Source organism: Lutra lutra, chromosome 1 (assembly GCF_902655055.1).
Source record: "Lutra lutra chromosome 1, mLutLut1.2, whole genome shotgun sequence".
Taxonomy (NCBI): domain Eukaryota; kingdom Metazoa; phylum Chordata; class Mammalia; order Carnivora; family Mustelidae; genus Lutra; species Lutra lutra.
This window is the reverse complement of record NC_062278.1, coordinates 116,357,502-116,383,393: the sequence shown is the minus strand read 5'-3', so window position 1 is coordinate 116,383,393 and position 25,892 is coordinate 116,357,502. Positions and strand designations below refer to the sequence as shown.

Below are 25,892 nucleotides of genomic sequence, written 5' to 3'. Positions count from 1 at the left end.
TGAGATAATATCAGTAAGCAATTTATTAAAGAGCCTGCCATCCATCACTGGGATTTGGAACAATAATGATGCATTGAAAATAAGTATTCATCCCAGTTTTTTTTTTTTCCCCTCCTCACAAATTCCTTCAGCTCCAATGTCTCTTCAGTAAATTGTTAATAGTATTTTGCTCTTTGTCTTTTTGGAAACAAGCCCAGGAGTGAGAAGGCACCAGCAGCAGCTGCCACAAAACCAATGGTACTTATTGCTTGGTTAGCCTATAAAGAAACGAGAAACAAACAAAAAACAAATCTTATTCTAAAGGCATCTCTGTCCTAAACCCAAACTTTAGCTTGTTTCTTAAAACGAAGACCTTTTTAACGTACAAAGGATAAATTTAAAGCTTCATGTAAAATTTAACTGTGTATGAACAAATAAATTTATGATTTTTACAATTATGACAAAGATATAGTTAAATACACATATGTATACATTCTTCATATTTTTGTGGTCCCCCAAAATTTATAACTCATCATGGCACAATTCCTTATAAACATGGTAGTACATCTGGGAGGCAGTAGTACTCCTGTTTTGCAAAGCTTGGTAAGTTAAGTGATTTGCCTCAGGTCATACCACCATGATGTTTAGATATAGGTTGAGTCATGAACCAATTCCCTCTAAACAATCATTATCTCCTAAACACATACAGGTTTGGTTGGGTCTATACCAGGGTGAAAATCTGAGTGTGTGTGTGTTTTCTGACTTGAGAATGTCTACTAGCAAAATAATTCAGAGATGTCATCTAAGCTAAATACCTATAAGCTCTTATTTGGTAGATACAATTTCTATTTTGATAAACAAACTTCCAAAGAAGTCAATAATGATGTTAACTATTGTGTCAAAAATTAATTTCTCATGTAGACAAACTAAAATAAACCACTCTCAAGCTCAATTGTCCATAAAGGAGTTCAGACATTTATAGCTTTAAGGATATTAATCATCATGATGAGGGATCTAATGAATATTCATGGTTTTCATGGCACTCAGCTAATATTGCCTTCCATCTGTATGAGTTTGAGTGCAATTTTATGACCCAAAGGTCACATTCAGATGCTTCAGAGTCATCAGGTATTCTGAAAACAACAGTTGTTCTTTGGGATTTAAGAATTGGGCTTTCAAATAAAGCAAAACATTTCTCCCAAATGACTCTAGGGACCAACCCAAATACTGGAAATCCTGACCCAGCTCACATCTGAGCATTCCTTCTGTCTAACCCACAGGACTTCCCCACATAGGTTGCCATCCCCACAAGACTGCTACACAGTGCTACCTCCCCAACTGTAGCTTCCCTGTTGGAAATAGACCACAAGGGCCTAGCCAAGAAAGAAACACAATGTTATACCATCCTGTGGTCTCTAGGGACAAGGCCTGTCATTGTAGCTCCCTGCTCTGCCACCATCCTCAGTTGCCAGGGAGAATGGCATTGGCAAACAACTGACAAATCCAATTTAGTTTACAATTCTAATCCTGTTTTGGTTGATTATTTTAATGAGTCACCACCTAAGTTATTTCCCAGGGAAGAGTCAGAATTTGCCACAGCATAGAGCTACCCACTTGGCACATGGAGAGCCAAAGGGACAGGAAGATACAAGATAAAGGACAACATTCCAAAGAGGGACAAAATCAGTAATCAGACAAGAATCAAGGATTATAAGTCAAGCCTAACCCTCATTTAATTTCAGGTAGATACTGAGATCCCAGGAAGTTCTGAGATGGGGAAGTGTGGAAGGTAATAAACAAATAAGAAGTTGCAATTGGTGCCTTTAGAAAGAGGAGTCAAAAGATAGCCTGGGAAGGTGGCAGAGGCCTATGGGTAGGGTGGTCCCAGCTAAATGCAGACCTAATTCACTGTGTCTCCTTCAGCCGCTCGAAACATAAGAGGCGAGAGAAATCCCACAGTTCTAAGAGGTCTGGGGAGAGCAATGTGATCCTAAACCAAAACCCCCTGAGAGCACATAGGCCAGATACCATGACAAGGAAGCTACTTCCTACAGTGTAGGCAGTTTCCCAAATCCCAAACACTTATTTCAAGTTATAGTCCAGATGGCAAAATTCTGAGTAATTCGGATAATCTTTTGGAGTTATGTGTAATGGGATTTGACCTGCAAGAATATAACATCCCAGAATGTTCTCAGTGAACTATTATGAATAAGAGCCTTTATTTTACAATTTAGGATTATAAAATCACTTAAGCTGACTCTTCACATTTTATCCTTTACAGGGTTCATAAAGAATAAAGGCCACATTCCGAGAATCTATACATGACCAATGAAATATTAGCTGAATCTGGAGTGCTGTGTCCCGACATAGTGTAGCTGGGTCACAGATGACTGCAGGGCTTATCAAAATTCCTCTTCCCCTGAGACCAAGGCCACAGTGCTATGCACTGAAGCACAGTCAGAGTGTATCACAGTTCAGCTTGTCCAGGCCTATTCAAGGGCGCTGCCATCTTCCACAAAGGCAGGCACATTTTAATACCTTAAGACTGTAACAGTGGCAAATGTCTATTTAAAAATGTTTTTAAAGATAAGCCACAGACTAGAAAAAAAAGTTTCCAACAGACAGATCTGGTAAAGAACTGTTATTCAAAATATGCAAAAAGCTCTTAAAACTCAACAAAAAGAAAATGAGCAAGGAACCCAATTTAAAAATCTGTAATTGACAAAAGATCTCAAAGGACACATCATCAAATATGATATGCAAGTGACAAAGAAGCACATGAAAGGATGCTTAACTTCACAGATTTAGGGAATTGCAAATTAAGACAATGAGATACCACTCTGTACCTAGCAGAATGGCTAAAACCCAAAATGATCACAAGACCAAATCCTAAAGAAGATGTGGAAAAACAGGAACTCTCATTTACTGTTGGTGGGAATGCAAAAGGGTAGAGCCACTTTGTAAGACACTTTGGTGGTTTCTTACAAAACTAAACATACTCTTAACATACAATCCAGTAATCATGCTCCTTGGTATTTACTGAAAGGAGCTGAAAATTCATGTCCACATGAAAACCTGCACACAAATGTTTCTAGCAGTTTTAGTCACAATTACCAAAACCTGAAGTCAATCAAGATGTTTTTTAGTAGGTGAATGTACATCCAGACAATGGAATGTTATTGAGTGATAAAGAAAAGTGAGCTACCAAACCATGAAAATAGATGGAGGAATTTTACATGCATGTTGCTTAGTATGCATACTGCTCAATTGTTGCCAGAGGTTTAGAGTGAAGGAAAGATGAATACTCAAGTGGAAGATAGAGGAATTTTAAGGCAGGGAAATTATTCTGTATGAAACTATAGTGATTGATATATATATATATATATATATACATATATATATATATATATACACACACACACACACACACATATATATATATATGTCACTATACATCTGTCAAAATTTATAGAATGTACAACACTGAGAGTGAACCCAAATGTAAACTATTTTAGGAGAGGCAAAACTTTTTCCTGTATCCACCTTAGTTTCTCAGCTGAACCTTATTAATAAAAGACAACTTTACAAAAGAAAACCAACAAGTTTACTAACATATTCATCTCATAGATACATGGGAGAAACTCAGGGAAGAGTATCTCAAAGAGGTGGAGTAGAATTCAGGCTTATATGGCATCTTCAAAAAAGAACAGTAGGTTTGTAGAGTAATGACAGGACAAAAGAAAGCAATTTTAGGCTTCCCAGAGCAGTGGACCATGGGAAGGTAAATATATGAGAAACTTATGACAAAATCTAGTTAGTTAAGGTTGTCATTTAGATTCCTCTGGTGTCCTCTCCAGGCTAGTAAGAGTCTTAATGATAACCACCAGTTGTCCTGGATGATTAACTTTTGTCCTTCCTGCTATAGAAGGGCAGAGGGACACCTTTGAAAATGTATGTCCCACTTTTAGGGTTTGCTTCTCAACTGCCTTCAGCTCAAAATAATCCTTATGCCACATATTTTGAGGTGACATATTCCAGCTTTCATCACTATGTACTCTGGTGGGTAACATGTCAGTGTTCGTTCATCTTTTGTAACAAGTATACTATACTGATGTGGACTGTTAATAGTGGGGGAGGCTGTGTACATGGCTGATGGGGAGGGCTTTGAGGGAACTCTCTAAACTTCCAGTTCAATTTTGCTGTGAACCATATACTGCTCTAAAAAATAAAGTCTATTATTGTTTTTTTGAATACAGAAAAACACAAAGAAGAAAAAGATGGGGCTACAATCCTTCCACCTTTCTAATCTTTTTAAATGCATTTGCAGTTTTTTTAATTGGGATAAACACACAGCCATTCCCCTGCAAAAAACAGTTCTAAGCTCAAGACCCCAAAGCCCTGAGGAGATCCAAAAATGAATCCAATATTAGCTATTATTAGTAATAATACTATTAATTAGTGATAGTAATGAAAATAATAATACAAGTGCTATAGTTTCTATCAGGTCAACATTTTATTGAAGAGTACCAACAAAGATATATAAAATTTTTTAAATATTGTGATTAAAAATATTCATCCAAGTTTTGCTGGTTTGGTGATGGATAATATGTAATACAGTGTGCTAACAGACTTCAAATATCTCCTATAATCCTCCAAACAACCTCAGTTTATAGATTAGGAAACTGATAAACAATGTTCCCAAAACCACCCAGCTAACCCCTGGGGAAGAAGTTGGTCTAGCTTCGGTCAGCAGAATTCCAAAGTTTAGATGGCTTCTTAAGGCTGTCACAGCACTGTCTTCAACAGAACCTGTTAGAGAACCATTCTAGTTGTTGAGGAATGACTAATTTTCCTGAGTTGATTCTGGGTATGAAAGGTGAAAAGATGAGGGATTATAAATTAGAGTCAAAGCAAAAAGGTGGTATTAATCCCTTTTTTTAAAAAAAAGCCACATTAAAAAAATTGCTTGTTGAGCACAGCAGACAACTTTATCATTTGCAAAGGAGAGGAATGAACTGCATTTCCAGCTATATCACTAGTTTTCAATGTGAAGGTGAGCAGGAATTTGTGTGGATAGCTTCTGTGTTCTGGTTCAGAAGCAATTTATTGTTACATGTGAATAGAACATTCATTATGTTAATGTATTTCCTAATAAAAATGAGTTTCCAATTAAATTATTTCCTAATGAAAACAAATGTATCCTTTCATAATGTTCCCTCTCCTATCTTCCCAAGCTTCCATGAGAAGAAATGTAAACTCATTCCTTAGAATAGACTTTTATATAACAGATTCAACAGTTTCAAGATACTGGGAACCTTTATTCATTCTCTTATATCACTTTAATAAATCTTTAGCTTAAAACATCCATGTTGGAATTGGATTGGTGGTATGATAGGAAGAAAGAAGGCAAATGAATCAAGCATGCTTTTAGTTAGGAATCTGCTATGCTACAAAATAGTGTGAGAAATGGCAACATTGCATGCTATTTTAAAAATAATCGATCCACTTAAAAAAAATCACCCAAAAGCTCAGTGAATCAAAGGAGCTGCTTAAAAGCACATAATTCCTCTGAAACTGGCATCGCAAGGAGACAGAAACCATTTTCAAATCCACCAAAATATGTCTGTCATTAGTTGGCCTCTCTCAGCTAAGGGAAAAGAATCCCAGAGTTACCATCTATGTTTTTGGCAAATGATCTCCCACTTAAAAATGTCAACATTCTTTTCTTTTCAGAATGTTCTTTTCAGTGCATGAGGTTACTGATTTGAAACTGCCGTATGACAGGGAAATGGGAAAATAGAACAAAACAAAACCCTGAAGAACAGAGGGTAATAGAACTGACAGAAAAGCTATGGTCTTGATTCTGCTTCAAGTTCCTCCCAGCCCCAAATTCATGATGTCCACATTCAAGCTTTAATTTGGCCATTAACTTGCTACATGACCTTGGTCAACTAGATTCCTTCCTTTATCCTTTGGAATTCTCATATTTTCTTGTCCTTTTCCTTTTGTTTGCTGCCTGGGAGTCTTACAGTCAGTAGTTATTATTTTTCCAATGTAAGAACCTTTTTATGTATCTTCTAAAGGAAACTCACCTGCTCTGAAAGTCCTTCTCCATAACGAAGCAGAGTCACAAAATGCTCACAGTTGTTGACAAGTATGTCATATTCCACCTCCTGTCCAATAACCATCTCTGACCGTTGCATGACTTCTTCCACGGGGAGAGGGGAGTAGGTCCCATCATATTTATTGTTTATTCTGTATGTGTCCTTTCCCACAACATCCCTCAGCAGCTGCATCTTCACCAGGGCTTTCCTGCTGAATATAGACTTGGCGCTCGTAAATGAGGAAGAAATGCCATCCTCTATAAGGAGAATTCTAGTTAGCAAGATCAAGTGACACAACCCAGTGAAACCCAATGCCATATAATTACAGTGCCACACCTTTGGAACTGATGGAGTCACTGAAGCCCCTGAAGGAAGGAAGCTCTGTTCCTAACTTACCACCAAACCAGAGGCCACTTAATCTTGCCAGACTGAACAACTCATTCTGTAAGTTTATCGGTAACAGTACAATATGAGTGGGAATATAAGGAAACTCTCTGAATATTTGTATCTGCCCATAGAGCAGATTGGGTGAGAAAACTTCCCATTCTTGAGGAATAAGATCTCTATCAGTTGGCATTATTGTTCGAGATCTTGGTATATGTTCTTAGCACAGTACATCTAAGACCACTGTCTACTTTTTTCTATAAAACATGCTCTTTTTCAGCATCCGAACCTTCCAAACTAGTATCTCTGGATCTCGGCAGTTGTGTATTAGGATCAGTGAGTTCATCCTAGTCTCGAAGCTGTGCTTCTTACCCCTTCCTCTGCCTTTTACACTTGTCCTTTCAACTTGGCTTGAAATCCGCATGGTACAGTTTGAAACCTGCATGATACCTCAGTCCTCTAAAGGGTCAGATAGGGTCAACTGGGGCCCTGCTTTTGTCTTGCCAGTTTCTTTCGACCAAGAAACTAGGTCCTGAAACTGAACCTAACCTAATAGGTGCTGCCCAATAGATGGGGCCCTAGGCTATGCCCTACCCACCCACCTGTTATATGCCCCATCCCCTGCCACTCCATTTTAGCTGCCTTATTTGGCAAGCATCTGCCTAGACTTCCAGGGACCATTGTCTCCTGGCCTGCCACTGTCAGTATCTGAGCCTGGACAGATGATTGCTCAGTGTTCAGCTCTAACGCCAGGCCCTGGTCCCTCTCCATCTGCCTGAGACTGCTATGCTTGGCTATTTGTTCAAGTAAATCATGAGGTGGGGGGAGGGGGGTCTCCATATAACTGGTGGTTAGACACTCTTCCTTTTTCTACTTCTCTTTTTTCCTACCTTCCAAGCTCCTTTTCTTCAAGCAGCATTTCTAGTTACTATCTTACACATTGAAAGTCCTTATACATTACAAGTTCTTAAAACCTGTATCTCCTAGTTAGAATTCCTAAAATTTAAAAAAACTAGTCTGTTGCAATCAATTTACAGGTGAGGATATTGAAGTGTGGAGAGATAAACTGGCTTGCAAAATATGATGTGAGTAGTTAACAACAGAACCAGGAATTGGATTTCAGTATCCATGATCAAAGCTCCATGCTACAACCACAGTAATATGGAGCTTAATGCGTGAAAATAAGGAAAGAATAGGAAAATCTCTTTATTATTTTCCAGATGTGAAAACTGCAGAAATAATGTAACATTGCTTAATGGTAATCACCAGACTCTGCAGAAACTAATGGCTCTTTATCATATATGTTATTTTATTTGCCATTTCTATTTTCAATACTCTAAAACAAGAGGTAAATATCTCAAAATGTTGCAAAAACCACCTCATTAAAAATTCTCAGATGTTTTCAAGATAGTAAGACTAGGATTACTAACACTTTTTCTAAAGGTATCGTGTCCCAGTCTATTTAATTGCATATATTTTTTCTTAAGAAACGATTTGTGCTTATTTCTAAGCATTTAGGAAATACAAAAAAAAAAACTACATAAACATCTAGATATAAATCACCCATTATGTACCCACCCAGAAATAACTGTTATTATTTTGATGTACTTCTATTATGTCTTATTAACACACAAATACAGATGTGTGTATATGTGTGCATTCACATGTGTATATATTATTTCTTTGCAAACTAGGTATCATATTACATACTACATTTTTAATCTGGAATTTTCAAATAAATATCATGCAAGATTATCTCATGCAATTAAGCATGGCCAGAAATATGATTTTTTAATGGCCATTTTAGTAGCTGTTGTTTTGGCCTACCTAGCACGCCATCCCACAACTGACTCTTTCTTTCTGGAAAAGGTTTTGTATGGGTCAGTTATAGTATCTCATTCTCCTGGGCACAGGGATGGTCCACTGATGGGCATGGGATCCACACTATATGAACTAGGATTATTCTCCATGCTAGTTCTTACTAGAACAGGAAGGGATTAGCTCTCTTCTATTGGGTCACAGGACTGTAAGAATGAGAGCCTAAGGATACTGACGGTTAATTAGTTCAGCTTCCTAGAGACACATAGTCTGGGAGTATTAAGACAATATACAGAAAGAAAATGCAGATATGAGGCTTGATAATCATGTTCAATCCCCTTCATCCAAGCATCCCTGAGTCCAGTACCATCTTCACCCTTTTTGTAGTTCCCCTCAGTGAAGCAATGAATTTGCCTTTTTGCTCAACCTAATTTGTTTTCTGTTACTTGCAACTAAAGAATTCTGTCAAACATAGAATATGTTTGACATATCTGTCAAATATTAGATATGTCATATATCTAATATTCTGTGGCAAAGTCATAATTCACTTAACTAGTTCCCTACTAAACATTAAACAACTGAGAATTTCTTTTTTTGTGTCTCTTAGTCTCCTCCACATATTTCATCCATTCCCCTATCCTCTTTAGTAACCACCCATTTGCTCTCTATATTTACGAGTCTGTTTCTGACTTGTTTGTTCACTTGTGTGTATGTGTGTGTGTGTGTGTGTGTGTTTTAGATTCCATATGTAAGTGAAATCATATGGTATTTGTCTCTCTCTGTCTTAGCATAATACTTATTTCACTTAGCATAATACCCTCTAGGTGCATTCATGTTGTTGCAAATGGCAAGAACTCATTCTTTTTCATGGCTGAGTAATATTCCATTATTTATATACCACATCTTCTTTATCCATTCATCTATGGATGGACACCTAGGTTGTTTCCCACATGTTAGCCATCGTAAATAATGCTAAAATAAACATAGGGGGTACATATATCGTTTCAAATTAGTGTTTTCATTTTCTTTAGATAAATATCCAATAGTGGAATTACTGGATCATAGGACTTTCTATTTTTAATTTTTTGAGGAACCTCCACATTGTTTTCTACAAAGTGGCTGCACCAGTTTGCATTCCCACCAACAGTGCTAGAGGGTTCCCTTTTTCTCCACATCCTCACCAATATTTGTTATTTTGCTATTATCTATTTTTTAAACTGTTATAAATGAGGTAAAAGGAAACACTCTTATAAGGAATGTTATTCCACATTTCTATAAATATTTCTGAAGAATAAAATCATAGAAGTACAATTACAGGGTCAGAATATATGAACTTTTTTAAGACTTTTAATACATAGGAATGCCTGAGTGGCTCAGTGGGTTAAAGCCTCTGCCTTCAGCTCAGGTCATGATCCCAGGGTCCTGGGAACCAGAGGCGCACATCGGGCTCCCCGATGCTCAGGAAGCCTGCTTCTACCCCTACCACCCACCTCCCCTCCACCCCCCACCACTTGTGTTCCTTTTCTCACTATGTCTCTCTCTGTCAAATAAATAAAATCTTTTTATTTTTATTTTTTTATTTTTTATTTTTTTTTATTTATTTATTTTTTTAATTTTATTTTATATAAACATATATTTTTATCCCCAGGGGTACAGGTCTGTGAATCACCAGGTTTACACACTTCACAGCACTCACCATAGCACATACCCTCCCCAATATCCATAACCCCACCCCCCCTCCCAACCCCCCCCCCCCCCATCAACCCTCAGTTTGTTTTGTGAGATTAAGAGTCACTTATGGTTTGTCTCCCTCCCAATCCCATCTTGTTTCATTTACTCTTCTCCTACCCCCTTAACCCCCCATGTTGCATCTCCTCTCCCTCATATCAGGGAGATCATATGATAGTTGTCTTTCTCCGATTGACTTATTTCGCTAAGCATGATACCCTCTAGTTCCATCCACATCGTCGCAAATGGCAAGATTTCATTTCTTTTGATGGCTGCATAGTATTCCATTGTGTATATATACCACATCTTCTTTATCCATTCGTCTGTAGATGGACATCTAGGTTCTTTCCATAGTTTGGCTATTGTAGACATGGCTGCTATAAACATTCGGGTGCACGTGCCCCTTCGGATCACTACGTTTGTATCTTTAGGGTAAATACCCAGCAGTGCAATTGCAGGGTCATAGGGTAGTTCTATTTTCAACATTTTGAGGAACCTCCATGCTGTTTTCCAGAGTGGTTGCACCAGCTTGCATTCCCACCAACAGTGTAGGAGGGTTCCCCTTTCTCCGCATCCTCACCAGCATCTGTCATTTCCTGACTTGTTCATTTTAGCCATTCTGACTGGTGTGAGGTGATATCTCATGGTGGTTTTGATTTGTATTTCCCTGATGCCGAGTGATGTGGAGCACTTTTTCATGTGTCTGTTGGCCATCTGGATGTCGTCTTTGCAGAAATGTCTGTTCATGTCCTCTGCCCATTTCTTGATTGGATTATTTGTTCTTTGGGTGTTGAGTTTGCTAAGTTCTTTATAGATTTTGGACACTAGCCCTTTATCTGATATGTCGTTTGCAAATATCTTCTCCCATTCTGTCAGTTGTCTTTTGGTTTTGTTCACTGTTTCTTTGCTGTGCAAAAGCTTTTGATCTTGATAAAATCCCAAAAGTTCATTTTTGCCCTTGCTTCCCTTGCCTTTGGTGATGTTCCTAGGAAGATGTTGCTGCGGCTGACGTCGAAGAGGTTGCTGCCTGTGTTCTCCTCGAGGATTTTGATGGATTCCTTTCTCACATTGAGATCCTTCATCCATTTTGAGTCTATTTTCGTGTGTGGTGTAAGGAAATGATCCAATTTCATTTTTCTGCATGTGGCTGTCCAATTTTCCCAACACCATTTATTGAAGAGGCTTTTTTCCATTGGACATTCTTTCCTGCTTTGTTGAAGATGAGTTGACCATAGAGTTGAGGGTCCATTTCTGGGCTCTCTATTCTGTTCCATTGATCTATGTGTCTGTTTTTGTGCCCGTACCATGCTGTCTTGATGATGACAGCTTTGTAATAGAGCTTGAAGTCCAGAATTGTGATGCCACCAACTTTGGCTTTCTTTTTCAATATTGCTTTGGCTATTCGAGGTCTTTTCTGGTTCCATATAAATTTTAGGATTATTTGTTCCACTTCTTTCAAAAAAATGGATGGTACTCTGATAGAAATTGCATTAAATGTGTAGATTGCTTTAGGTAGCATAGACATTTTCACAATATTTATTCTTCCAATCCAGGAGCATGGAACATTTTTCCATTTCTTTGTGTCTTCCTCAATTTCTTTCATAAGTACTTTATAGTTTTCTGTGAATAGATTCTTAGTCTCTTTGGTTAGGTTTATTCCTAGGTATCTTATAGTTTTGGGTGCAATTGTAAATGGGATGGACTCCTTAATTTCTCTTTCTTCTGTCTTGTTGTTGGTGTAGAGAAATGCAACTGATTTCTGTGCATTGATTTTATATCCTGACACTTTACTGAATTCCTGTACAAGTTCTAGCAGTTTTGGAGTGGAATCTTTTGGGTTTTCCACATATAGTATCATATCATCTGCGAAGAGTGATAGTTTGGCTTCTTCTTTGCCAATTTGGAAGCCTTTAATTTCCTTTTGTTGTCTGATTGCTGAGGCTAGGACTTCTAGTACTATGTTGAATAGCAGTGGTGATAACGGACATCCCTGCTGTGTTCCTGACCTTAGTGGAAAAGCTTTCAGTTTTTCTCCATTGAGAATGATATTTGGGGTGGGTTTTTCATAGATGGCTTTGATAATATTGAGGTATGTGCCGTCTATCCCTACACTTTGAAGAGTTTTGATCAGGAAGGGATGCTGTACTTTGTCAAATGCTTTTTCAGCATTTATGGAGAGTATCATATGGTTCTTGTTCTTTCTTTTATTAATGTGTTGTATCACATTGATTGATTTGCGGATGTTGAACCAACCTTGCAGCCCTGGAATAAATCCCACTTGGTTGTGGTGAATAATCCTTTTAATATACTGTTGAATCCTATTGGCTATTATTTTGGTGAGAATTTTTGCATCTGTGTTCATCAAGGATATTGGTCTGTAGTTCTCTTTTTTGATGGGATCCTTGTCTGGTTTTGGGATCAAGGTGATGCTGGCCTCATAGAATGAGTTTGGAAGTTTTCCTTCTATTTCTATTTTTTGGAACAGTTTCAGGAGAATAGGAATTAGTTCTTCTTTAAATGTTTGGTAGAATTCCCCCGGGAAGCCATCTGGCCCTGGGCTTTTGTTTGTTTGGAGATTTTTGATGACTCTTTCAATCTCCTTACTGGTTATGGGTCTGTTACAGGCTTTCTATTTCTTCCTGGTTCAGTTGTGGTAGTTTATATGTCTCTAGGAATGCGTCCATTTCTTCCAGATTGTCAAATTTGTTGGCGTAGAGTTCCTCGTAGTATGTTCTTATAATTGTCTGTATTTCTTTGGTGTTGGTTGTGATGTCTCCTCTTTCATTCATGATTTTATTTATTTGGGTCCTTTCTCTTTTCTTTTTGATAAGTCTGGCCAGAGGTTTATCAATCTTATTAATTCTTTCAAAGAACCAGCTCCTAGTTTCGTTGATTTGTTCTATTGTTTTTTTGGTTTCTATTTCATTGATTTCTGCTCTGATCTTTATGATTTCTCTTCTCCTGCTGGGTTTAGGGTTTCTTTCTTGTTCTTTCTCCAGCTCCTTTAGTTGTAGGGTTAGGTTGTGTACCTGAGACCCTTCTTGTTTCTTGAGAAAGGCTTGTACCGCTATATATTTTCCTCTCAGGACTGCCTTTGTTGTGTCCCACAGATTCTGAACCGTTGTGTTTTCATTATCATTTGTTTCCATAAATTTTTTCAATTCTTCTTTAATTTCCTGGTTGACCCATTCATTCTTTAGAAGGATGCTGTTTAGTCTCCATGTATTTGGGTTCTTTCTAAATTTCCTCTTGTGATTGAGTTCTAGCTTCAGAGCATTGTGGTCTGAAAATATGCAGGGAATGATCCCAATCTTTTGATACCGGTTGAGACTTGATTTAGGACCAAGAATGTGATCTATTCTGGAGAATGTTCCATGTGCACTAGAGAAGAATGTGTATTCTGTTGCTTTGGGATGAAATGTTCTGAATATGTCTGTGATGTCCATTTGGTCCAGTGTGTCATTTAAGGCCTTTATTTCCTTGTTGATCTTTTGCTTGGATGATCTGTCCATTTCAGTGAGGGGAGTGTTAAAATCCCCTACTATTATTGTATTATTGTTGATGTGTTTCTTTGATTTTGTTATTAATTGGTTTATATAGTTGGCTGCTCCCACGTTAGGGGCATAGATATTTAAAATTGTTAGATCTTCTTGTTGGACAGTTCCTTTGAGTATGATATAGTGTCCTTCCTCATCTCGTAGTATAGTCTTTGGCTTAAAATCTAATTGATCTGATATAAGGATTGCCACTCCTGCTTTCTTCTGATGTCCATTAGCATGGTAAATTCTTTTCCACCCCCTCACTTTAAACCTGGAGGTGTCTTCGGGTGTAAGATGAGTTTCTTGTAGGCAACATATAGATGGGTTTTGTTTTTTTATCCATTCTGATACCCTGTGTCTTTTGATTGGGGCATTTAGCCCATTAACATTCAGGGTAAGTATTGAGAGATATGAATTTAGTGCCATTGTATTGCCTGGAAGGTGACTGTTATTGTATATTGTCTCTGTTTCTTTCTGATCTACTACTTTTAGGGTCTCTCTTTGCTTAGTGGACCCCTTTCAATATTTCCTGTAGAGCTGGTTTGGTATTTGCAAATTCTTTCAGTTTTTGTTTGTCCTGGAAGCTTTTAATCTCTCCTTCTATTTTCAATGATAGCCTAGCTGGATATAGTATTCTTGGCTGCATGTTCTTCTCATTTAGTACTCTGAATATATCATGCCAGCTCTTTCTGGCCTGCCAGGTCTCTGTGGATAAGTCTGCTGCCAATCTAATATTTTTACCATTGTACGTTACAGACTTCTTTTCCCGGGCTGCTTTCAGGACCTTTTCTTTGTCACTAAGACTTGTCAATTTTACTATTAGGTGACGGGGTGTGGACCTATTCTTATTGATTTTGAGGGGGGTTCTCTGAACCTCCTGGATTTTGATGCTTGTTCCCTTTGCCATATTGGGGAAATTCTCTCCAATAATTCTCTCCAATATACCTTCTGCTCCCCTCTCTGTTTCCTCTTCTGGAATCCCAATTATTCTAATGTTGTTTCGTCTTATGGTGTCACTTATCTCTCGAATTCTCCCCTCGTGGTCCAGTAGCTGTTTGTCCCTCTTTTGCTCAGCTTCTTTATTCTCTGTCATTTGGTCTTCTATATCGCTAATTCTTTCTTCTGCCTCATTTATCCTAGCAGTGAGAACCTCCATTTTTGATTGCACCTCATTAATAGCTTTTTTTATTTCAACTTGCTTAGATTTTAGTTCTTTTATTTCTCCAGAAAGGGCTTTTATATCTCCCGAGAGGGTTGCTTTAATATCTTCCATGCCTTTTTCAAGCCCGGCTAGAACCTTGAGAATCATCATTCTGAACTCTAGATCTGACATATTACCAATCTCTCTATTGATTAGGTCCCTAGCCTTTGGTACTGCCTCTTGTTCTTTTTTTTGTTGTGAATTTTTCTGCCTTGTCATTTTGTCCAGATAAGAGTTTATGAAGGAGCAAGTAAAATACTAAAAGGGTGGCAACAACCCCAGGAAAATATGCTTTAGCCAAATCAGAAGAGATCCCAAATCGTGAGGGGGGAGAAGGGGGATAAAAAGGGGTTCAGAAAGAAAAAAAAAAAAGAAACTATTAAAAATAGAAAGCCAATAAAGAAAAAATATAAAAAGGAAAAAAATATATATATATTAGATAAACTATTTAAAAAAACGTTAAAAAAGAAAACGGTAAAAGTTAAAAAAATTTAGCAGAAGAAGAGAAAAAAAATTGAAAAAGAAAAAAAAATTAAATTAACTGCAAGGCTAAAGAATCATGGGGAGAAAGCCATGAGTTCCGTGCTTTGCTTTCTTCTCCTCTGGAATTCCGCCGCTCTCCTTGGTATTGAAACTGCACTCCTTGGTAGGTGAACGTGGTCCTAGTGGTTTCTCGTTGATCTTCTGGGGGAGGGGCCTGTTGTAGTGATTCTCAAGCGTCTTTGCCCCAGGCAGAGTTGCACCGCCCTTACCCGGGGCCGGGCTGAGTCATCCGCTCGGGTTTGCTGGGTTTGCTTTCGGGAGCTTTTGTTCCCTGAGCGCTTTCCATGGAGTTCTGGAAGACCGGAATGAAGATGGCGGCTTCCCGGTCTCCGGCCCGCAGGAGCCGAGAGCCCAGGGCCCCACTCCTCAGTGCGCCCTCAGAGAACAGCGCCCAATGACTCCCGTCACCCTGGCCTCCGGCCGCGTTCCGAGCTGACCGAGCCTGCGACTGGTTCAAGGTAACCCCGAGCTGAGAGTCACTCCTCGGCTCTGTCTCTGTAGCTGGCTTCCCTGTTCTAATACCGGTAAGCTCTGCGACACTCAGACTCCCTCGATCCTTCTGTGACCCTGCGGGACCTGAGGCCGCGCTGACCCCGCCTGGGCTTCACCCCGGTTAAGCCTCTGGAGCGATGTCCCTCAGTGGAACAGACTTTTAAAAGTCCCGATTTTGTGCTCCGTTGCTCCGCCGCTCGCCGGGAGCCGGCCCCTCCCCCCGCGGTCTATCTTCCAGTCGCTTTGGATTCATTTCTCCGCCAGTCCTACCTTTCAGATAGTGGTTGATTTTCTGTTTCTAGAATTGCTGTTCTTCTTCTCTTCAATCTCCTGTTGGATTTGTAGGTGTTTGCAATTTTTAGATAAGCTATTTAGCTGATCTCCCGCTGCCTGAAGTAGTCTCAGCCTGCTACTTCTCCGCCATCTTGACTCCTCCCCAATAAAATCTTTTTAAAAAGACTTTTAATACATACTGTTAAACTGCTTTCAGGAACGATGTTAGCAACTTTCATTTCTTTAAACAATATCCTTGTTTTTATTTCCTTATAGCCTTATCCACACTATTGCCATTTTAAAATCTTTGCTAATGTGATAGTCATAAAATCTATTATTTTATTATACAATTTCTAGATTACTACCTTTAAAGATAGGTATTGGCTTCTGGTATTCTTTTCCTATAGACTGTTCATAGTTCCTTACCCAGTTGTTTCTTGGGATTTTGATGTTTATGTATCCACAGCATCTAGAATAGCATTTGTCATATGCTGAGTAATGTATAAATAAATGCTGAATGAATTGATATAATTTGTGTGATATATAAAGACAATGATTCTTACCATGTTTGTGACAAATATTTTCCCCAGTGGATTATTTACTTTTTCATTTTTTTTTTCCCAATCCAGAGGTTTTAAATCTTATGTTAATTGGTCTTTGTGATTTATCCAATGCCAGTTTGGTCTTAGTATGTCCTTCTCTAAACCTGTTTCAGATAGGTTCATCTACTTTCTATATTTTGTTTCTATTTTATCTCATGATTTCATTCATGATTCCTCCTTATAACAAGAAAACTCAAAAGTTCTTAGGAGTTGCTGTAAACAAACCTTACCTAGAGGTGCTATGTTGATAACATAACCATCACCCAAGTACAGTGCCCAGTGCTGATAGCCAGAACGAAATACTTCAATCAAGTCCCCTGGCTGGGGGTTACCAGGATAGCTCAAACTAAAGCAATCATTAAACGCCATCTGAAATGATAGACACAAAGGAGATCTAGCTGACATGACTTGCCAAAAGAAAATCTGTTTAAGACTTCCATAGTAGTATAGACACACAGAAATTATTGGGATTGCATTCCTTATTTAAGACTTAAACTCACGCCACTGTCTTTTCTTTGAATTATTCCAACACTCTATTATATGCATACAGTTGAAAAAGATGTGAGAAAGAATTTTGTTTGCTAATTGCTTAATTTTCTATAGCAATGCTTCTCATCCTGGTCAATCCCAGGGCTCCTTTACAATAGTAAGCATTTTATAGTTCCCTCTTTAAATCCAGAAATTCATAGATAGGATAATTTACCTACATACAAAATTTCCAAAGTATTAATAGGATGTCCTATTTGGAATAGAAAGGGGAATTTAATTTATAATAACATCTGTTTTATGTAAACACTCAGTCTGTGACTGTACCAAAACCTATAATAAAGTGTCCATGTGCTTGTACTTACTTAGCATGAAAAAGGTCAACATTCAGAAGCAGAAGATGAGAAGTCTTTCCACCTTTCATATACCAGCCTAGTAAAATCAAAGAACAGTGCATGGGTGGATACTGATATTCTGTGCAAAAAAATACCTTATATTGCAAAACTTACTCTATCATTTAACTAAACCAGAGATAAGTTCCAGGCTCAGATGAGTGGCCAGCCAGATATTCAGTCATACTTAAGAAACAGGACATTGCTTCCTTGTGCCAAACTGTATTGTGCAGGACTAGGCACTTCAGTCTCTACCCACTAAATAATCAGTAAATGCTCCGTGTCATATGACAACCACGAACATCCCCACATATTTCCACCACTCCCCTACTGCTTCACTCACTGTCTGATTCCTTACTTACTGATTCCAAAAACAGTGTAAAGTAGCCATCGTAGAAGTGAGACAACTTGAAAGGTCGGGGAGTTCACCATGTTGATGAATATGTCTGAAAATTCTGAGTTTGGTGAAGTTTTTTTTTTTTTTTCTTTTAAATCAATACTTTTCAGAAAGAACATAGAAATCCCTGATGGTTGATTTTTATGGGAGGTTACATTTCCTATGTATGTATGGCATGAAAGTAGAATGACTCAGCAGGCGGAAGTTAAGAGACATTCATCAATACTCAAAAGGAGATTTAGTGCTATATCTGTGTTGAATCTCCAATTGACAACAGATTCTCATCATCTCTCACTCTAATATAGATATGTATGCTCATTAACAAAATAAATCCAAGTGTCAGAAAGGGAAATTTCCAAACCATCTAAGTTATAATTATAATAGCATAGGCTAAGGACTAAGGACTTGGGAATACAGACTATCATTTTTCTGGCACTCTAAAAGTCTTTTTTACAACACTTCACATTGGGAGGGTGTTTTCCCAAGTATTTGTGTGCCATCTGTTGAAAACTTCAATCATCACACTGTCACAGAAATCCCGCCAAATGTAAGCTGTCCATCTGTTGAAAAATAACTATGAAAACAACTTTATGGAAACCATTAAGTCTAACCGCTCTGTCAAATATGTTTGAGTCTTATTAAGATGGAGTTCAGAATTTGGCCACATGGGCACTAAAAGGAAAAATAGATCATATACTATGAAATAAACAAACACATTTCCCATAAATAGGATTCAGCAAACACACCCAGCTGCCTACTAGAATTCAGGGACCCAGCCAAGCACACAACAATAATCATCCTTTGAACAGAGAGCACTTTGTAGTGTAACATTTTTTTTTCAAATGCACTATCTTCATTAACCCTATTTAACTTTTTAAACAACTATTTGAGCTTGTTATGTTGCCATCACATTTTGCAGGAAAAAAATATACAATGGCTAATGCCAACTTCTGGAAAATATTCCTTGAAACCTTCATATAGATCACTTATATTGGGGTTATATCCCAGGAAACCCATTGTTAGCTGAAAATATCATTGGTCAAAATGCATTTTCTTCTTCTAACCCACCAAACTCCATAACTTAGCCTAGTCTACCTTCTACATGCTCAGAACACTTCCATAAGCCTACAGTTGGCAAAATCATCTACCACAAAGCTTATTTTATAATCGAGTTGAACATCTCGTGTAATTTATTGAGAATTGTACTGAAAATGAAAAATGTGGCTGTATGGCTATATGGGTACAAAATGGTTCCCAATGCTGGGGCAGTGGTGGTGAGCTACCGTAACCAGGCTTTGTGAACTAGCCAAAGCTAGACAGGTAGATGGTAAGCCACAGAGGTGGCTGTGTGTAAATGCTGAGTAAGTAGCTCATGGCTTTTGTGTGATTTGAGCTCCTTATCCTTTCAGCCACAATAATTCCACGAAATGGATGACTCCACTGCACAATTTTAATATATTTAACACATTTTCAATTCTGAAACATAATTTGTAAACTGATTTATGAAATGTAAGTTAATTGATTTCACGAACCCTATCATTTATATATATTGAAGGATGGTGGGATAACAAGGAAAACATTTCATATGAGTAGCCACTCAAGAAACTAAGGGAGGAGATGGGAAGCTAATATGTAAGGGAAAAGTGAGTTCCAACAGTAAGTGCTTAGAAACACAGCAATTTATTGCAGAAAGGTACATCAGACATTACCTAATCCACTGCTCTCCAAACTTGTTTTTAGCAGCAGGGCCCTGAATTAAATCAAATATCAGAGGAACCCACAAAAATATAACACACAAAAGTACCTCTATCCTGGATGAAGTCAGGAAGGAGCATGAGAGTACCATCTGCTTCTCATTGCTACTGCTACTGAGGTTCTCTGGGGCCCCAGAAATTCTAGGAATGGAGCTTGAATAACACCCATCTAGTTCTAGAACAGCCCCTCATTTTCAAGATAGGGAAACTAGTACCAGGTGGATACTTTGACTCGCCAAAGGTCATATGCTATTTTACAAAAGATTTTCAAGAAATGGTGGGAGAGCAATTGAATACTCATTAAAAAAAAAAATAGGGGGCGCCTGGGTGGCTCAGTGGGTTAAGCCTCTGCCTTCAGCTCAGGTCATGATCTCAGGGTCCTGGGATCAAGCCCCACATAGGGCTCTCTGCTCAGCGGGGAGCCTGCTTCCCCACATCTCTCTGCCTACCTCTCTGCCTACTTGTGATCTCTCTCTCTCTCTCTCTCTCATTCTCTCTGTCAAATAAATAAATAATGTTTTAAAAAACAACAACAACAGACAAAAAAAAAACAAAACAAAAGTAAATACAAACCTCTACCCAAGTCTCACACCTTATACAAAAAATATTTCAAAATGGATCATGGAATTAAATGTAAAACTATAAAACATAGAGGAGAAACCATAGAAAACTATAAAACATAGAGGAGAAATGTAAAACTATAAAACATAGAGGAGAAACTATAAAACATAAAAGAAATTCTCCAGGATCTAGGGTTGACGGGTTCTTAGTCTTGATACCGAAAGTACTATCCATACAAGGAAAAATTGGCAAATTGACGTCCTCAAAATTTAGAATTTTGCACTGAAGAAGACCCTGTTAAAAGCTCAAGAAGACAAACTACAGAATGGGAGAAAATATTTGCAAACCCCATAACTAAGAAAGGACGACTATTGAGAACATAGAAAGAACTCTCAAAACTCAAGAGTGAGAGAGCACGGAATGCAATTAGAACCGGACTACGAGACACAAAGACATTTCACCAAAGAAGAGACTCAGATGTCAAGTAAGCCATGTTAAACATCATTAGCCATTTGGGAAATGCAGATTAAAACCACAATAGGATAACATCACACACTTACCCCAATAACAAAAATTAAAAATACTGACAACAGAAAATGCCAACAAGGATGCACAGCAACTCTATCATCATTTGCTGGTGAGAACATAAAACGGCATAGCCATTCTTGAAGCAATTTCTTTAAAAACTTGTAACTGCCATATGATCCAGAGATGTACTGCTAGACATTTACCCCAGAGACTGAAGACAATGAAGACTTATATTTACACAAAAACCTATACATGAGTGTTTAGAGCAGCTTATTCATAATAGCCCAAAACTGGAAACAGCCCAGGAGACCTTCAATGGGTAAATAAATTGTGGTACAGCCATAGCATGAAATACTGCTAAGGAAGAAAAAGAAACAAACCATTGATAGGTGCAGCAACCTGAGTGAATCTGCACAGAATTATGCTGAGTGAAAAAAACCAATGCCAGAAAGTGTGATACCATATGATTCTATCTATAGAATATTCTTGAAATGACAAAATCAGAGAAAGAGAGAAGAAATCGTGGTTGCCAGGGGTTAAGGAAGTGGTGAGAGGGAGGAGAGTATCACTATAAAAGGGCAACCTGAGAGATTCTAGAGATGATGGAAATGTTTTGCCTCTTGATCACATCAATGCAATAACCTGTCTATGATATCGCACTGCAGTTTGCAAGATGTTTTCACTGGGGGAAACTGGGGAAAGGTGCAAGGGATCGCTCTGTGTTATTTCTTACAATTACATGTGGATCAAGAATTACCTAAAAACAAAAATATTAGTGAGAAAAGAGACCACTGCTTTTTTTAAAAATATAGGACATAGGAGAGGACAAATATGTGGAAGTTATATCAAGGCAGATTTCAGCTGTGTAGGAGGAAAACTTCATCAAAAGTTGTCCAACAATGGCACAGAGCACCTTGTACAGGTAGCAGTCTGTCACTGGGCATGTTTAAATAGAGTCAGGGTTGATAAAAATGGCATTTCCACAGTAGTGGCGGAAGGCGAGAGTGATTAGGGCTAGGAGGCCTTATAAGGTCCCTTTCAGCTCTGATGTTCTCTCCTTCTGTTTCCCCAGCGTGGTGCTAGGGGGAATCCTCAAATCAACACCATGAACGAGAGAGAATTATTTCCCCCATTTGAAAGATGAGGCTTATGGTGTCCACAAGCAGTTCAGGAACCTACCCAAAGTCACACAGTGGGAAAGGGCAGAACCCACAACCTGGACTCAGATAGCCTCCTTCCAAGATCGGGCTCCATATCCTAACTGCTTCTGCTCATTCACACTGTACTGCCTCCATTGCTGGTATTTCAGCAGCCCTTCTAGCACACTCCTGGGCCAGCTAGCCATGGTGAGCTGATTATTATGATCACCATTTTACAGATGAGGAACCTGAGGCTTCGATGAGTTATCTGTCAGACCTAAAGTTACAAAGATAGTAAGTGGCAGAGAGAGAATTCAGTTCCAGGTCTGTCTTCTTATTCCAGCCTGCATGTTCCTTCTTTATACCATTGATTAACACCATTAACCAAAGGAACTGCTTCTAAACATTTCTTATTTTCCCTCTTCTCAAAAGCCCATCACATGGAGAAGCTGTGAAAGCACATGGAATATATATTTCATCTAACAACACAGAAAGTTTTTAAACATTTACATGCAGAACCAGAGAGTATGGGAAATGGACCTTGGGGAATCCCTAATCTTGGGGGGTGTCAAGGTGGGGCTAGAAGCATCTAAAAGGCACCTAGACTCAGACCTTAGACAAATGGCTATAACCTGTCTGCTTGGGTAACTTGATTTACATGGACCACATCTACCCATTTCATTTGGGCACAGGAAAATAATAGTGTGCTTCATGAACATGAGATAACACAGAACCAATGAAAGATACATTTATGGGGCACCTGGGTGGCTCAGTGGGTTAAGCCTCTGCCTTCAGCTCAGGTCATGATCTCAGGGTCCTGGGATCGAGCCCCACATCGGGATCTCTGCTCGGCAGGGGGCCTGCTTCTCTCTTCTCTCTGCCTGCCTGTCTACTTGTGATCTCTCTCTCTGTCAAATAAATAAATAAAAATTTAAAAAAATTTTAAAAAAAGAAAGGTCCATTTATAAAGTCCTCTATTACAATCTCTGTGTGTCTCCTTTAAGATAGAAAAGACTTTGTTTTAACAGTTCATCTGCACAGAATTGTTTGTCTAGTTCATAACAAAGAGTGGCATGAAGGTAAATCTGCAATCTTTGTACAAGAAATTTCTTGTTTCAACTGCCAAAACAGGCTACCTTGTTTACAGCTCCTTGTTGGTCCCTCCCAGTGCATCTAAAGATACAACTGTCCCCTGAACAGATAGAGACAGGCTGATTACCTGCTACTCATGTCCATGAGGCCACCTGTGTTACAGGAATACTAAGAGCACTTTTCCCACAAACTCCTCCCCCAAATGCAAAGCTGTTGGAAATCTGAAACACTGCCACAGATCATCCCTAGTCCAACAATCTTCCAATTTGATTTGGACCCTTTCCCACTTCAGCAGAATTTTTTCATCCATGGTCCCAGTACACTGAGATGGTTCCACGAAGCCCCACATTCCCAGAACAGCTACTTCTCAACCTCTCAGAGCTGCAAGGCACTTTGGTTCCACATCTTCACTCTATAGCTGAGGAGATGAACCATCCTCCCCACCAGATAAACCACCCTCACTCAACCACTGCTTGGAATCCCTTCAAGGCTCCCCACTACTGACTTCCCATCTTGCCCGCATATGTTCATCCCCATGTTCTAGGAAAACCAAACTATTCATTATTCCTCACACTCACCTGGAATTTCGTCACTAACACTGAACTTTCTACCTGGTATGCGCTGCCCCTTTCCAAATGCCCCCCCAAAGTCCCACTCTTAGAGATCCAGGTCAGATGCCGCCTCCTTCCCAAGGTCTGCTGGCAGTCAGCCAGAAATGACGTCTCCTTGGTAGTTTCCACGGTGCGTTATCTAACGCCTATTGCGTTTCCCACACCTGCGTCAGTTACTGGTGTCCGGGGAATAATCTCTTCCGCTCAGTATGGAGTGTTGGTTCTTGTTTGTCTCTACACCTTCAGTTTCTAGCAGAGCGCCTGGCACAAATGACTGCTGAGCAAATATTTAATGAATGAGGGAATGAGAAGCCCCAGCCCAGGGAGGACAGAGTGGTTGGGTTTTTCCAACACATAAATCATATTAATAGTCCCAAATGCCAAAGTAATATCACCATACCCCAAATCTAATATTTCGTAATACCAATTACTTGTATTATTATCCGTATTCGTTCAGTGAGGACGATAGCTTCAAAAAACTTCTTATGAAAGACCAGTTTCTAGTCCTGGTTCTGCTACTTAATAGCTGTGTGACTTGGGGACTGAGTCTCTCCCTGTGGAGTCGGTGCTTCCATTTGTAACAAATAAGGGCACGGATGCTCTCTACTGGTCCTTCGAGTTTTTCACATCTGACAGGTGGTGCAAACAAGGCTATCTGGGAACCTAGAGGTCCTCCCCACCATCCCCAGCCCACCTCGCTCAAGCCCGAGGGCGTCTTTTCCGCCGGTGGCAGCTGTCGGGGTCCTGGGGTCGCCCTGGACTCGCAGCTGCCGTCCCTCTGGCTAGCGGACACGGGCCCACTCCATCTACCCTCGGGATAGGTCAAGGCGCAGCTGCCCACGACCACTCCCCGCCGCCCTCCAGCCCAACGCCAGCTCCCCCGCGCGCCCCGGCGCCCCCTGACGCAGCCGCGCACTCTTGTGGGCTCCCGCACTGGCCCGCGCCGCCGGGGTTCACACTCCTCACTCAGAGGAGCCCTGACAAGTCACCTGCCCTGTGCGCGTGCACGCGCACACACGCGCACGCCCAGCGGTCAAAGCGCAGCCCCAGCGCAGAACCTGAACAATGAGGGAGCCCCCCTACTCTCCCGGGAGGACCCCCCGCCCTCCCCACCCCTGCCCCTAGCCACTGGGATACTCTTGCATCAGATTTTTTATGGTATCAAGGATTGTGCTAGGCACAGCAATTACTAAATTAATGTCTTGTTAAACCTGGAAATGTTCTTGTACACTCGTCATGCATGCACACTGCACCGCTAGAAGTATACAGCCTTCTAGAGTTGCACAGATTCCTTTACCCAGGAAAGGACCCTTAGTGCCTGTGCCCCCAGGAAAGCAGCTCGGTCTTTAACTCAGAAGTGGAAGGAGGGCATGGCCTTAGAAAATTTCCCTGCTTCCAAAGACACACACCCCTACTGGATGAGAGCTTGGGAGCCTGATCCAGAGCCTAAGGGCTATGAGGACACACATGGACCCCGCTCCCTTTGGACCCCTACGTATCACCACCCTCTAACCTAAGATCAGCTTTAGAATGGGAAGAGGAGAAGAAGGAGAAAGGAGAGAGGAGGGCCTGCCCAACCCCTCCGTAGCCAGGTACTAGTTTCTCCTAGTGCAAGTTTACCTGGCTCCTGATGGGATGGGGCCTTCCTTAAAGACAAGCCACTCTCCTTCTCCAGCAGCGGGTGTGCCCCTCCCTCACCTCTTCTGCCCTTCCCTGCCAAAGTTCTGGTTCTGCAGGTCCTTTATTCAGCATGAATTGGGTGCATGTGACAGAGCAGGGCCTAACTGACTCTCTTTCAGGCCAGGTAGGTCAGCAGAGGTTTCCAGGAATAAAGCCATGCAAGTTTAAAAATAAAGCTGGGCATGAAGAGTATCCCTTTTTTTACTGCTAAAAAAGGGAGGCCAGGAAGACTAGCCAGCTAAGTAAGGAAAGCCTGGTGGACTGCTAAGTGAACTTTTTGGAGCTCTGTACAGGACTTTCCTTCAAATAAGTCATAACCTAGATTTTTACTCTGATTTAAATGGAATCACAGCTAAAAGGGAGGAGTCAAGGGCTGAAATAGCTTGCTAATTTTATGTGTTTTGCCACAGTAGGATAAGAATTATGTAAAGATGCAGCTGCCTTTATAAAGGAATCAGGTTCTGTTATGAAAATTAAGGGTGAATCTGCATGGTTTGAAACTAGGTCTGGCTTTGGCAACTTTGGAGACAGAGAACATAGAAAAACATGGAAAGCATGAGGGATCTAGATATAATCACTGGCAAAGTGG

General features: G+C 39.8%; 1 protein-coding gene across 3 annotated transcripts; it reads right to left on the bottom strand.

The window, feature by feature from the left end:
• On the bottom strand, positions 1 to 25,426 carry PLAAT1 (phospholipase A and acyltransferase 1). 3 transcript variants are annotated; one of them, XM_047733124.1, is made up of 5 exons: positions 25,244 to 25,426; positions 17,515 to 17,581; positions 16,894 to 17,032; positions 6,072 to 6,340; positions 1 to 257 (listed from the first exon to the last, which is right to left on the bottom strand). In XM_047733124.1, the coding sequence occupies exons 3-5, from the start codon at positions 17,030 to 17,032 to the stop codon at positions 156 to 158; spliced, it is 510 nt and encodes a 169-aa protein (XP_047589080.1). In that variant the 5' UTR covers positions 17,515 to 17,581; positions 25,244 to 25,426; the 3' UTR covers positions 1 to 155. The 3 variants fall into 3 exon arrangements, with proteins under 3 accessions (XP_047589080.1, XP_047589091.1, XP_047589102.1); XM_047733135.1 differs by lacking the exon at positions 25,244 to 25,426 and adding an exon at positions 24,318 to 24,510; XM_047733146.1 differs by lacking the exon at positions 25,244 to 25,426 and adding an exon at positions 21,162 to 21,180.
• Positions 25,427 to 25,892: the final 466 nt, after the last annotated feature.